Source organism: Falco punctatus (assembly GCF_963210335.1).
Source record: "Falco punctatus genome assembly, chromosome: Z".
Taxonomy (NCBI): Eukaryota; Metazoa; Chordata; class Aves; order Falconiformes; family Falconidae; genus Falco; species Falco punctatus.
Genome location: NC_137586.1, coordinates 55875440 through 55890377, shown reverse-complemented (window position 1 = coordinate 55890377; position 14938 = coordinate 55875440). Strand labels below are relative to the sequence as shown.

General features: G+C 37.5%; 1 protein-coding gene across 4 annotated transcripts in view; it reads right to left on the bottom strand.

Annotated features, from left to right (window-relative positions):
* Positions 1-521: 521 nt before the first annotated feature.
* The window catches only part of GNE (glucosamine (UDP-N-acetyl)-2-epimerase/N-acetylmannosamine kinase), a 34251-nt gene continuing 19834 nt past the window's right edge, over positions 522-14938 (bottom strand). For all 4 annotated transcript variants that reach the window (XM_080372719.1, XM_080372722.1, XM_080372720.1 and 1 more), the window contains exons 4-12: positions 14716-14868; positions 14039-14251; positions 13171-13258; positions 11906-12116; positions 8565-8694; positions 5207-5428; positions 4036-4218; positions 3246-3362; positions 522-2549 (exon numbers count right to left, since the gene is read on the bottom strand). In XM_080372719.1, coding sequence (XP_080228845.1) covers positions 2314-2549; positions 3246-3362; positions 4036-4218; positions 5207-5428; positions 8565-8694; positions 11906-12116; positions 13171-13258; positions 14039-14251; positions 14716-14868 — 1553 coding nt within the window. In that variant the 3' untranslated portion in view covers positions 522-2313. The remainder of the gene's footprint in view (positions 2550-3245; positions 3363-4035; positions 4219-5206; positions 5429-8564; positions 8695-11905; positions 12117-13170; positions 13259-14038; positions 14252-14715; positions 14869-14938) is intronic.

Genomic DNA, 14938 nt, shown 5'->3' with positions numbered 1-14938 from the left:
ATGATGAAGCTTTTGAGTGTCATGTGCAGTTCTGCTTAGAGGGCTGGGCAGAGGCATTCCTGGTAAGGCTTTAGCAGTTAGGATACTACATGTACTTCCCAAGGACAATGCAAAACCAAACCTCTTCCTACATCTGGTAGTATTAGCAGATGCTACCAGTGCAGGTAATGAGAATGCACTGCTTCTTTAGGCTCTGAGATGCTGTTAACAGCTGGGGAGAGAGAGCTCAGCTGTTGTCTTGTGCTTTTGCTCCCCTTCTTCCCTCCCAGTAATAGATAAAAATGCTGATTTGCTCTCACTGGAGCCCATGACTTTCAAGGTGTGGGCTGCTGTAAAGGACATGGGACTAGCATTAAGTAATGAGATAGCAGGGTACTGCAGGTATCCTGTGAACATCTGATGTTCGCTCCCCCTGGGATTGGGTACAGCTGGGAGCTAGTGACCACAAAACCTCTGGTCCACAGCAAAGCAGAGCTTTCTGAACCAGGGAGGAAGGAGAAATAAAAAAAAAAATCACTACGTATTAAATACAATTTTTTTATTCTTTCTGATATTACAAACCCACAAACTTCTCAGGGAAAACTGTAAGGATTTCTGCATGTCTTGCACATACGCAGCAAATTCTTGTCCAGTTGACAGAAAAAATATTTTCAAGCATTTTAAGAACCATTTTCTTAACAGGAATAAACGTGAAAAGGTGTTTACAGTAGAACTTTTCAAGTATGTTTTAGTCTTTCATGCTTTCTCTATGCCTGCATCCTCCCTTCAGCTGCTAAAAAAAGAATAAAAATATGTATCTGGAGTCTGAAGACATTAAAAATATAGAGCTTCAGCAAGTCCAGAAGGCAAAGCCTGGTCCCACTTTTAGACAGGCATTCCTCGTGATGCTAGAGGATTGAAAGATCAAATGACAGGGCTCTTCTCTGTTAGAGCCTCAACACTGTTACTCCTGACCTAAGCAACTATCACTGTAGAGCAAAGCCAAATTCTCCCTGACCTACTCATGGAACTACTGCTTTGGTACTGGTCAGCAGCAATCGCCAAGTAAACCAAGACACACAGGAAAAGGAACCCCTGGTGACATAAAGCCTACTATGGCTTTGGAAATATTTGTTCTTAACCATTTGCTGATTCTGAGAAAAACTACAGTATAGAGACTGCATACCTTTTTCTGGGATATCCAGTCAGTTAGATGGGTCTGTTTTTCAGTTTCTGCTTTTGTCAGGTAGTTATTACTACAGTATATTGAAAGTGTGCTAAAAAGCAGCTGGATAAAGACAGAGCTATGTATCAAGAAGGACTAGTTAAACATAGGCATGCCTTCATTAGTATTTGACATTATTCACTCCCAGGCTTCTGAATGTCTTGAAAGTGAGGATGGGGCTTAGATTTGACTTTCCGTCCTCAGGGCTGATGGTGAATGCAGGACAAGAACAGTGTACCTGCAACCACCAGAACTGCTGAGAAGATGGCACTATGTCACCCTGCAGTGGAAGGGTTTTCTTGAAAGGTAGAGTCTTTATGATTAGATGTGCCACACGGCTGAACTTCAGCTAACTGGCTACCCCCTCTGCTAATTTGGCAAAGTAGTAGACTTAAGTCCCTTGATAAAACCTCAAGCAACAAAATTCAAACAGCCGGAAGACAAAAGATGCTCACTGCTACACTTGTCAGTTTGGACTGCTCTGCAGGGTATAAGCTCACTAGACCACACTGTTTTTCCTTCATATGCAGAGCTTCTAAAATGGGACTCTGCCATATAAAGATGGTGGAGGCAGTTACTTTTTACATTAAGTCCTTCATGAACCACAGTTTCTAGAGGCAGCCTTTTGGACGAGACAAATTCCCTTGTTTCCACCCACTGAAATTACTACCTGCTACTGGTGATTACAACATAGTTTGTGGATGGAAGCCTGGAAACTGAAAAGCTGGTTACATTGTAGATTTCCCATTTCACATAGGTGGGAAATGAGATATGGATCCCCAAGTGCTAGATATAATTTGACACACCATACACACATTCCCCACCATACATCAAGATACACTCATAAATAAATTCAGCTACACTTAAAGCAACATACGGGCTTACCAACAGAGGTCATTAAAAACCAGCATTGCACAGTAGTTCCTATGAAGCCAGATGAAATTTAGGAAAAATACAAAAAGATAATACCTCAATTAAGAAATTGAAATAGTCACTATTTAGAACACTACTCTGATTCAGTAGCTGCTCTCAAAGAAAAATTTTGGGCAGAGTATTCCCTCCACCCATTAGGAATTTGAATAGTCCATTTCTAGAATGCTTCCAGGTACCTAGTATATTCTACGTGTAGTATAATCCAGTACCAGGCTAGCAGCTCCAAGAAGAGCAGGATCTGCTAGATTTGAGACCACCACATCCACAGTTTTAACAGAGGACAAAGCCTGTCGATTTATCACATCTTTGACAGCATTAACATAGTGGCTAGCTAGAACTCCAGAAAGGATGACAAGAGAGGGGTTCATGGTGTGCAGAATGTTCACAACTCCAAGGCCTAATGCTGTTCCAGCTGAAAAGATAAAGTAAAAAGAAATTAAGTAGAATACTTAAAGCAGTCCAGGTATTAGTAGTTGAAATAAGGTCTGTTAACAGCAAATGACACATCAGGGAAGTGTTCTATTCCATATAGCAGGCAGTTTTATGTTATCAGACAATGTGAGTTTGCCATTATTTTGTCTTTCAAAAGTAAAAGAAAAAAAAGGCGATTTTAGTGCACAATAATGCATTATTCAATGATACAGATGCAAAAGACACAGCAATGCATTACCATGCTTGTAAGTTATGACCTTCATGCTATCAGCTATGTATGAGGAAAAGGACTATGTTTAAAGCTACTAAACCACTAAGATATCCCATGTAAAGTAATATGTAAAATTGCCTTTCTTGCTCAAACTAGCCATTCACTTGCCTACAATGGAATGTCTTCAATTTTTCCAATATGAGAATGCTGAGAGCTCACTTTTTTAAATTGATCTTTGCAGAAGCTTTTAATCTTCTCTTTTATTGGAACAGAGACTTCTAGTACACACTTCTGCCTGCGTCTCCTCCAACATGTATTTTTAACGTTTCGTTACCATTATTAATTTTTATAGAGAGAGGTCCTCAATATGTAGAGTTCTGCTTGTAGTGTTACAGTGCATTACCATTTCTGTATCCCCAAAAATACAATAATGAGAGTGTTCCACCCTTTGGGATGTGTTCTCACCTGTTCTGAGAATGCTGTCTGCTTTTGTGTTCCCAAGTTTAGCTGCCTGAATGAGATGTGCAGCGCTAACAACTTCCTCCTTCTTCATTGACATTCCTTCTACTAAAAGCAGATCCTCTGTTTGAAGAGAAGGAAAGACAAGAGAAAAACATGTTGATGTGGTAAGTCAAGAAAAGGAAGGTGACAAACAGGCTGTTAAGATCTTTACATCTCTTTTACTTGCACACTGAAGCCTGGATCCTGAGAAATCTGTCCAACCCTGAGTTCAGCCAACGTGGGCATATCGGTATTATTCAGGGGACTACTTGTAGAAGCAGGTCATCGAACTGGAACAGGTATAGTATAGTATGGTAATTCACTAGTCTTGTGGGCCTGAAAAGTTAATAAAATAAAAAAAAAAAAGTTCTCAAACTTCTCTAAGACTGAGAAGCTATTGCTGAAAGACAATCACTGTGAAACAAAACCTCATAGAATACCTGTCCAGTTGCCTTACAGCACGCTTAAAAAGGAAAGACTGAACTCTACTGCTTGCTTCTGTTAATTGTGATATTAGTGGTTCTGCATGCAGATTGCCTGGGTATTGTCATCACTGAAAGAGACTTGTACTACGCAGGTTCTGGCAGCTCCTGTGTTGACCATACAAAGGAATCCTACCTGGCTGTCTGTACACCTGTTCTTGTTTCCTCCTAGAAAAAGATGGCAGGTCTATTTTTCTTAATGTCATCTTTGCAAATTTCTTCCTATACTGCAATTTAGTAATCATGTTTTCAAAAATAAAGTACATAGATACCGTCATGCAGTTTCTTAGCTTCTCTCTGTAATGCTATTCCAGAGGCATATGCTTCTATACATCCTTGGCTACCACACAGGCACTCTGGCCCATCTAAAGATACAACAATATGCCCAAGCTCAGCAGCGCAGAAAGAACTGCCATGGATTAATTCGTGTTGATGAACAATTCCACCTCCAATTCCTGCAAAGATAGGAAAACTTCTATGATTAAAAAAAACCCCAAAAACCGAACATAAAATACAGTATTTAAAGGTCTCAGTTCTGCAGGACATTGACATTTTCTTATTGTAATACAAACAAGATAAAATATGTCCATCAGTAGTCTATACTGGAAAACCAAAAATTACTGGTTATTAAAGGACTCTTCTCTGTTTGACACACCTAATAAGCTCCCTCCTATTCATATCTATATCAAAATTGTATATAACGCTTCTCCTTTCTTAAAAAGCCTATGGATGGTACTAAACTACTATGACAGATCTTTTAAACTTGTGAGTCTTGCTCTTTATGCACAGAACTAACCTTTCAAGTGGCCTTAAAATTCTGCATCTTAGAGGAGATGTTTTAATGCTGTATATGAATAGTTAAGCCTGTGTGCTGAAAAGTCAGGACACTTATCTGCAATCCTCTGCTGCTGCTTCCCAAACCCTGGGTGGGGATTCAACAGCTTAGTTATTACTGTCACCTTCCAAAGGACAATATAGTTAACAAATGAGGAAAGTTACCCCACATTTGCATCTGAGATGCAAGAAATATCATCTCTTATACTCACTTTGCTTAACTGTGGTACATATCCTGATTTGACTTTTATTTCTGTAGCTGGAACAGAATTAAGCTATAAAGCTGAAAAAAGCAAAATTATTCCATCTGAAGTTGCTTGTATTTTCCTTATTTTGAAAAAAATGGTTTGCCTGCATAACTGTATCAGCAGGATTTCTTTTATCAAGAAACTTACACTATGCAAAACCTTTCATTTGCCCAAATAAATTTAAAAGTATCTTAAAAGAAACAAATAAATGTAGTGGCAACAGGATTTTTGGTTTAAGAACCTAATATATGAGGGTCTTCCACGCACAGTCGTGGTGTTTACGCTTTTAAGATCAGCTGAGCCTCTGAGTGATGGTGCTGGTATTTAGACTTTGGGTTTCATTGAGCTGTAACATACCCACCTGTACCAGTAATGAGTGTTACAAAATTTTCTATTCCTTTTCCATGCCCAAATTTCCTCTCTGCTAGAGCAGCACAGTTTCCGTCATTGTCCACCCAGACTGGCAGGTGCAGAGCATCAGATATTGGACTTCTGAGATCCACAGAGCTCCACTCCTGAATGAGTTTTGTAGAGTGCAGTACAATTCCTTCTCGGGGGTTTACCCGTCCACCTGTGGAAATACCTAAGTCCAAAAAATACAGAAGAGAAAAACCAAAACTAGATCTGTGTAATACTTCAAGTAAAGATCTGTTTTTCTCTTTGCAATGACAAGTACTTTTATTTTGAATACTAGATTTTGAAGCGAGCGTGACAGTAAAAATTTCTAAGTATTACTGGCAGTGCAATTTCTGACATGTAAAGATAATTCATAGAACTCCATTGCTCTACTCACAATGTACCCAGTAACTTAAGACTAACTAGATGGGTAATAGTTACTGTCAGTCAGACAGTTAATGTTCCTACTTCAGGCAAGATAGCATCAAATCACTTAATACTTGTGTTTCTTTTTAGTCAGGTATGAAAAATATAAAATAGCAAACTGTACAAAATAAATTGTTCAAGCCCTGGGACAGCAGAAGTGTCCTGAAACCTGCTGTGACTCTCAAGACTTAGAATGACCGAAAATAGTCACTGGGCTTTGAGAAGTGATTTCTACCTAAAAATAGTATTTTGCAGAAAAATCAAGACTGTGTTCAGAGACTTGTATACTGAACAGCACAATGGCTAATAACAGGCAGTATTAGCCAAACCAGTTTTCTCTAGCTGGAGAGGCTTCCAAAGTTCATGGACTCTGTCAGGACCTTTGAAAAGTAGGCCATTTTATTATTGAGGTATTTAGCTCTAGACAACAAGTTATAACATTTTATCTATTATTCTTGTACAGAGATTATATAATTGTGTCACTTATCTAAAGATGTTCAGAAAAAAAAAAAGTCCCAGTGTTAACGCTATAATAGTAAGCAGCCACAAAAGCTACAAGACAAGCAGCTCAATTGAACATTAGAGCTGTAAACCCCCTGAAAATCTCACTTTGTAAGGAATGAATAATCTGAGAACCTGTCAGCAAGTATCTAATGGAAATGATATTCCCAGTTTCAATCTGTGAATGTCTCCCTAGGATTTTAAGAACCAGATGTTTATTACAACAAAACCTTACTTAACATTTGGTTGCTAACTCAGCAATAGCTTAGTAAAATATCTACTTTTTCTTAATTACTTAATTTACTTAATTCTGTAATTGATGTGACTATGGGAATCAGCAGGAGCTATCTCTTCATCCTCTTTTCTCTACTAGCTGCTCCAGAAAGATAACTTAAATACTGCCTAATAGTAAGTAATACATAGATAGCTCCCAAAAGTATCTCTATGCAACATTTGTGTAGATCTGGATCTCCTTTGGTTTAAAATTGGTGTTTTGTAAAAGTGAAAAAAAAAATATGTCAGTAGCAGCTGCTAGTTTTCTTTGGGCCTGATGGTCTTTACTTTTCCCTCATTTTCATAAATCTGTTTTTAATATAAATGCTTTGTTTTGAGTGAAAAAAAACCAACAAAACCAACAAAATTCAAACTAACTGCAGAACTGCTGCAACCTAGATTTACCTGATCAAAACAAAAAGATTTTTTGAAAATTATGTTTGCTTTTGGGGTGGGGGTTTGTTTGGAAAAACACCCCAACCCAACAGTCCTACCTTTTAATCACTTTGCAAACCTGTTTTGTGTAAGTGGGCATTCTTCAGCTGCAGTTATGGTCATGCAGCTAGTATTTTGAGTGCTGGCAGCAGTTTATAGGACTAAAAGGAGAACATTTTTTGTCATTGCTTTCTGTTAGTAGGTATTTCTCCTTACTCATTTCCAGTGGTTATTACTTTTACCCTTACCTATGACAGCTGGAAGAAGGCCACTGTTCCTGATAAAAATTCCAGGATTAAGTCCAGTCCTTCTGCTCAGTCTTGCAAAAATTTCTCGCAAGTTATAGGAACTCTTCATCTTATGATTATTAGCCTTAAGGAAATGACTAGAATCTAATTCATTATTTATTCCCACAAAAATTTTTATGTCATTCTCTAAAGTGACCTTTCAATTTCAGCTAGTATTCTGACTCAAACTGTAAGTCTGAATGAGGCAAAGAGCAGCTAACAAAAATAGCCAGGTAATAAATTTCTTACTCAGTAGCACAACTTCTCCTCATTACTCAGTAATTGAACAGTAAGCAATCAGTCACAGAAGGAAGGGGGCTCAAGAATAAATATGAATGTAATTCTTGTAAAATGACAAACAAAAGAGAAGTTTTCCCCATATATAAATCTCACTAAACCAGTTTATGGTTTCATTATCCTAATAAACGTAGCTGACTGTAAACGGTTCTTAGGTAATTGCAATAGTGACTACTGCAGAATTTACCATCTTCTCCGCGAGATTTAGAATTTGGACACCATAAAATAATCAGGGTAGTTAGGTCATGTGTATTACCCAACAGACAGTCTGAAAATTTGATTTGAAGGTCCGACATATTTCTTGTTATGGCTTTGTGTACTTAACATTGTTTTGAAAAATACTTTCAAAAAAGAAGTTAAAATTAACTTTTCTTCATACTGTGTGATTCAAGCAAGTTTTAGTCTGGAGCAAGCTTCTTTTGGAGCATTTCTCAGGTGAAGTGAGGATTTTACATCCTCCTTATAAATCCAGGACATATTAATTGTCACCTTCATAAATAATGTCTAAGACCAAAGCTCCCACTCATCATTACAGTGAAGTCCTGTCTGGTGTAAACACACAGTTTAACTTGGGACTCTACTACAGCGTAAGTAAACTGGAAATCAGTAAAAAGGCTGCTTTTGTCTCAGTCAGCTGCACATTTGATCCAATGTTTTAGCCTTTTTAGTCTGCCCTAGTGTAACTGAGAATTCTGCTGCACAGTTGATCCTGGCCGTAAAGAAAGGTTTACAGACAGTAGAGGAAACCTGACTAAGCTGCCTTTGTTTCAGCTTCAATATACACTGAACATCCAACTCACAATTCTGAGACTGCAAGGAGCTTCGAAATCCACAAAAATCTATACAACACACATCTTAGATGTAGTTTACATATTAGAAACTTAGCAGATTGCTTTCATGGCCGTTACAGACTGGGGCAACTTCAGTCTTTATAGTCAGCTTCTTATTTTCAGACATTTAAAAAAGTTTTTGTGTCAAGAATACAATTTAAAGAGCTTAAAATACACAAGATCTGTTTGAGAAAGGTGTTTTAAATTAATCAGCAATGATTTCATTTCATGTTGAAAAACTGAGATGAAAAGACAAGAGTATTTGTTAACTTACCTACTCCCAAAATTCTGCAGTTCACATTTACTGCCTCCGACGCAGCCTCTACACACATCTTTAGAATTAAGTCTAGTCTGTCTTCATAAGTTTTAGGGTTGAGCTGGGTATACTTCTTAACTATTTCACCCTAGAAATTAAAAACAAAAAAACATGCCCCACAGAAAAGTACTTCATGATCAAGTTTTCCTTCAATTTAAACTACAGGCCAGTTTAAAAATGGAGTCGTAACTTCTGTCTTTAAAAAAACCCACACATATGCATGCCTTAGATTTTGTTTCTACAGGCTGTTCTGTGCAAGATTACTGACAACTCTGAGGGACAAGTTTTCAAGATTAGGCATTATGTTCTGCTTCTGTAATCAACCTCTCATCTGAAATAAAAGACATATTTTAAGGAATATGGGGATTGTGTAAGGACGTATCACAGGAGCTAGTGCAACTGTTGTTTGGAATAAACCATGATATACCAATGCACTTGAGCTCAATACTTAAGTGTTAAAGCAAGAGTAGCAATTTCAAAAAAGGACAGAAAACCCACAGTGCTGTAAGAATAAAATGTTTCCTATTTGACTACAAGAAAGTTTTGCACGGTGTCACAGACACTGCCGTTTTTACCAGCAGAGAGAAATGTTAGAAATTTCAGTGCAAAATTTACAGTCCTTTCAGAAATAACTTTTCTTCTAAGCAATTGTACTTCTGAGTCACTTTAAATAGTTATAGAGTACCATTTACTGTGATGTATGTTGTATAGGGGAGGGACAGTTCAGGAGGAAGGGATTATTTTCAACCCTAGGAGTCATGCAGTGGTAATGAAAGCAATTTTTAATGCACCTGTGGGTACTATGGAAATAATCTTAATGTAATGTTAATATTGCAGGATTAAGCTAGGACACAGTAGAAGATATGCTGCTTTGCAGTGTTATTCTCCCTATTATGTCCCGTGTATTCTACAGTAAGTGAACAGCATCATATTAATACAGCCAAGCAAAAAGGAGTTACAAAGACAGTCTACATGCAACATGGCTGAGTCATTGTTGCCAAAATAACAGAAAATTCCACGACTTCAGTGGTCTGAGTATTAGATCCCACCACCTCAGCAACTGAGTTTGGGGATTTTTATAGTTTCCTCTTCACTTTTGGTTTGGAGAGGGAGGGGAATCAGAGGAAGTTACTTTGGAAGACAAGGCTTCAGCAAACATTATCAGAAGACACAACAGCTTTTGTAAGAAGCTTTTGAAAACTCACTTTCTTCATAAAAAGAAAACTAAAAACTAGACCTTCAATTCTGCCATTTCCTGTTACATGCTTAAATCTGTTGTGTAAGTTTTATTATGAAAGTCTGATCCTTTTCATTCTGATTTGCTAACATTTCAATTTTAATAAATGCCACCTCAAGCTACACTCTGAAAAATGGACAAGATTTTTTTTTTAATTCATTTTTTTTCCAGGCTGAGTTGGCAGAAAATGTAGTATCAATTTTCCCGCTGAAGACTTATACTTTTAAAGGTTGTCCTTAAGACATTAAAAATATCTGTAAGACATCTCCTTTTAAATGAATACAAACATTCTGGGCCATTTACATAGTCCTTTATCTTTCTGCAGGCAACCTGCTTTTCTTTCTGGGTAACTATTTCTAACTGATCTAGTTATCTGAAAGTATGCAGTGTTAGTAGTAGGAATAATTGTCCAGCACTGTTGAGAATAAAAGCCAAAGACTTCTCAACATGAACTGTATTCACATCTTTAAAGTGCTGCAAAGTTCAGGATTTTTGTGGGGTTCTGCCCCCTACGCCCCCTGTGAACAGGAGGAAGGTAAGTAAGTGAGCTAAAATTTCTCAGTCCTAACTATCCTTTCATTTATCAACCCGGATAACAATTATTTCAAATATTTTTACACCGTCAACAAGTAATTTTTTATCCTATAAACCTGAAGCTTACAAGTTTGAATAGAAATTCTGTGGGTTTTTTTTTTTCATTGATCTGGACGATCAGCTGATGGTCATGGGTGTATATACCTGCATCACTGTAAGATTCCTTTGCAATTGCTCTGGCACACTGTTGATACTGATACCATTCTGGTAGCCTCACTTGCTGTTTTAAGACATCAGGTTTTGTTATGTCTGCCATGCAGGAACCTCCATCTAAGTTAGCTGTCAAACATTTGTAATGTGTTGTCTGTGACTGGCAGAGCTATGCAAGCAATGCATACTTGTTAGTGCTAAGACACAGGCAAAGCAAAGCTTCCTGCTGTGCCATTACCAGAGGAATGGGCTGAGAACCTTCTAAGGATGGAGACCATTAAATCAAACAGTCCCTAAACATGAACATCCCTGCGTACAGCCTTTACAAGGCTGTAACTTCAAGACTATTTCAAGTGGGTTATTTAGAGGAAGAGAGGCACTGCAGACTCAAAACTCACTCAGTCTTTAAAGTGTCTGTGAGTTCTAGTGTATGTATCATATTCTGTTTATTCCAAGTGATGGTCTTAAACCATCAAGCACCTCTTTTCAGTCATCAAAGAACAAAGTCAACTCAAAACCAAAAAAAACCACAAACCAAAACCCTGATAGGAATTTTAGAAGATCATCAAGCAACTCAAATCCACAATCCTTTTCTAGTACATTTTTAACCGGTTCCTATTACTTTGGCAATGAAGACACGATACTCTTCCAAGACTATCTATTCCAGTCTTCTCTTACATTGATTGCTAAGGTGGATGAAAAGAAAAACTTCAAAATATTTTTCCCTTCCACTGTTTTAAGACTTTACTACTTGTTCATGCACAAATGAACCTGATTTTTCTCTTCATGGAAGAGGATTCTACGTATCTGAAGGTTGGGATTTCCCCCCCCCGAGTGCGTTTCCTCTCCAATTGGTCTACATCTCTGTGGTATGATTTCATTACAGTGAACACTGTTCAGCTAAGGCTCAGTACTGTCTTACTAATTATGCTTCTATGCAGAAAGGTACTAAGATTTTTTTATTACTGGCTGTTCCCTAGGTAGAAGAGATGCAAAATTCTGTATCCTGAACCCACGTACCATGAACCCACCATTCTCCCTCAGTGAATTCCTTTGCTAGATGCTGGTTGTTGCAGATGGGCTTTGCTAGTTTAAGAGTAGTCATAGATGAGCAAACCAGCATGCAAGTTGTATGAAGACTATGCAAGAGGTGTAACAAATGGGGGAAAATCTACTTTACCCCTCAACAGCAAAAGCTAGTGGGACTGCTTTGTTCTGGAGCTCTTTTGCATCAGAAGCCCATATCCCCACTGTAGGAACAGAACCACAAAGCCCAATGGAGTTTACAGAACCTCTAAAAGCAAAACAGAGTATTTACCTTCATACTGACAATTGCTACTCGAAGATTTGTTCCGCCTAGATCCACAGCCAGAGCACTCTGTGTCTCTAGAATATGGTCAATATCTTGAGAGATATTATCTTTGACAGGAGGAAAACAGAATTTCTTTTGTAGTGGCTCTTTTAGGTCAATAGATTTAAGGAACTTCAAAATCCTTGGAACAGCATTACCATCTCCATATATTTTTGAGCTATAATATGAAAAAAATATCCATTTAATTGGAAAAAAACTGCAATCTATAAAGTTCTTTATATGACAGAAGGCTGTAACACTGTGTCATTACAAAATTAAGATATAGCTACTGTAACAATACTGCAGCTCACACTACTCAAGTCTGTCATGGAATATGGTATATAGTGTCAGTAGTTTGAAGATCCCACAACAGATTGTGCAAGTTTGGCATTAGCTCCACTTTGGAATATGAAACACAGAACGTAGAAAATTCAAAAGCTAATAATGCAAAATAAAAAAATTTAAAAAGTTTAATGAAAGGACCTACATAATAAAGCTCTGAAATTACGTATATGCTGAAGTCCGGGTAAGATGTACTTATCACACATATGACAACTACTATAATATACTATACATTCATGTGAGTTTTCAACATACAAGTCTGGTTTTAAAATATCATACATGGCATCTGATATTTGATATTACAGAATTCAGTTTTATTACTCTATTGAGGTTCTTAAGAAATATACTTTTGATTCTTCTCCTTAATTAAATATTTTATCTTGAAGTTTAAAAGAACTTATACACTAAAGAACTGTATGGCTGAGGAATAATGAAAAGCGTCTTGCTACAATCCTGCAGCTCCCCGGGAAGTACTCAGGACTCTGTGTATCATGCCTGATTTCAATTCAGCTATAAAGCAGTGTGTCCATCAGGCATGAGTCAGAGGTAGGCACACAGGTTGTTCTCCCCCATTCTGCTCCTATGGAACAAGCGCTTTTAATCATGCTAGTAGTCTAAGCTAACATCAATTTTGTTCTCTTGAACTTCTGTTGGATATTAAATTACTAGTTATATCAAGATATTACTAGTAACAGTTTGCTTTACAAATCTGCATACTGGACATTGTACTATGATTCTGAATGAGGTACATGGAATAAAAAATAATTTGTAACCTCAGATTATTGCATTAAAAGCACTCTAGTCAAATATGATGAACTATCTCAGGACTAAACGCATTTTACTCTACTGCTTTAGCATCCCCTCCAATGAAGGGAGATGAATGTACTTACCATGGATACTGTTTACCAAACTGCAGCTGTAGAGCATGCAGAATCTTATCTTGCGTATCAGCATCACGAACATGAAGAACATTTTCACCTAGATGACAAAAGTTAACATAATAGGGCAGGTCAGCTCCTCAGATTATGTTAGGGGATAAGAACTATTTTAGAAATGAAGAAACAGTTATTTTTGTTTCCTCTGAGTGGGAAAGACTCCAGCCAGATTGACATTGTGCTTTATCAATTATATGCCTCCCCTCACTGCCGTTAAAGCCAAGGTGGCTTCCTACGATAACGCTGTCATGCATCGCAGAACACTAGAGAGTAGAATATTAGCCTTCAACAGAATTCTACTATTAAATTAAAAATGCACAAATGAGAACACAGAGTAAATGACTGCTTGTGTCGTATCTGCATGTCCATGAGATAGTTACTTCCTGAAGTGGTGAAGAGTCCGTATATTTTTATTTTAATTATTAATTAATCTCCAATTGATTATTTTATAATATAAATAATTAAATATACAAATATAACTGTTTAATAATGAAAATTAATTATTAATTAGAATAATTTAATGCACGTCAAATATCAAACTAGCTATAAAGGGAAACAGTTGCCTATTTTGCGAAATGGAACCCACTGCAAACGGAGATACATTTTAACTTGTTTGTAGATAAAATCCTCATTATCTTATGTAAAACACACAAGCAGCACTAACATGATACAGGAAAAGCCAGTGAAGCTTTAAAACGTGTCTAAAATTATGTTGCATTGATACTGCAAGACAGCCTCTGTCAAACATTCATTTGACTTTATCCTGTGGAAGAAAAAAATTTTAGAACCATAAGGAAGTTGAAGTAGTTAAGTAAACATGTACCTGTTTCTCTTCCTGTCTGACGTGTCCCCAGGTTAATAACAGGTGTACCAAATGCTCCCACCTCTCTGACACCACAACTGCTGTTACCAATCATACAACCAGCATGAGCCACTAGCTGTATGAACTGGTCGAACGGGACGTGCTTTACTGCCCGAAAATTGGGATGATGTTCAATGCCCTTCTTCCTCATCACCCGAACCATCTCTTTGCTTCCTATAGAAAAACAAGAGATCGAATGAATGATTCAGGTTCTTTTGTTAAACTGAAAGTCCAAACGTGCAAAGGAGCTAACAGTTGTTCACTGACTTGCCAGCTCTGAGTTGGTTTTGTTCTCTTTCTATCCTCAGTGTGAGTTGCAGAGCTGGGCATGTAAGCCCAAGTTTGATCCCCAAATCCACTGCAAAAATCTTTTCATTGTCTTTAGTTAATTTAAGAGGCACTAATATTGCTTTTACATGTCACATAGTTTCCCTTCATCTTCCTCCCCACACTGAAAAGCTTAAATATTCTCCAGCAATACAAACATGGAGCTGCAAGAGATGTGCACATGATGCTGAGACCATCCAGCTATTTCCATCCGGCTGGAGGTTCTCAGATCAAAGCACTCCATATGAACCAATGTATGCTTTAAAGACAATCTGTTATGTGTCCCTCTGTCATAAAGGTATTTCACTCACCTGCATCCACATTAGGGAACAGAACAAGCGTTCTCTTGTTGAAGGAGATGAGTGCATCTAGTGTCAGCTCAAACATCTTTATGGAATGTTTAATATCTGTGGTTACAGGGTGTTGCAAAGCAACTATATAATCTCTGGTTTTGACATCTTCACCTGTCCAAATGAAGCCCAAGAGAAGTTCTTTTATTGTCATAGAATAGTAAGAGGAAGGGAGGACATGCTT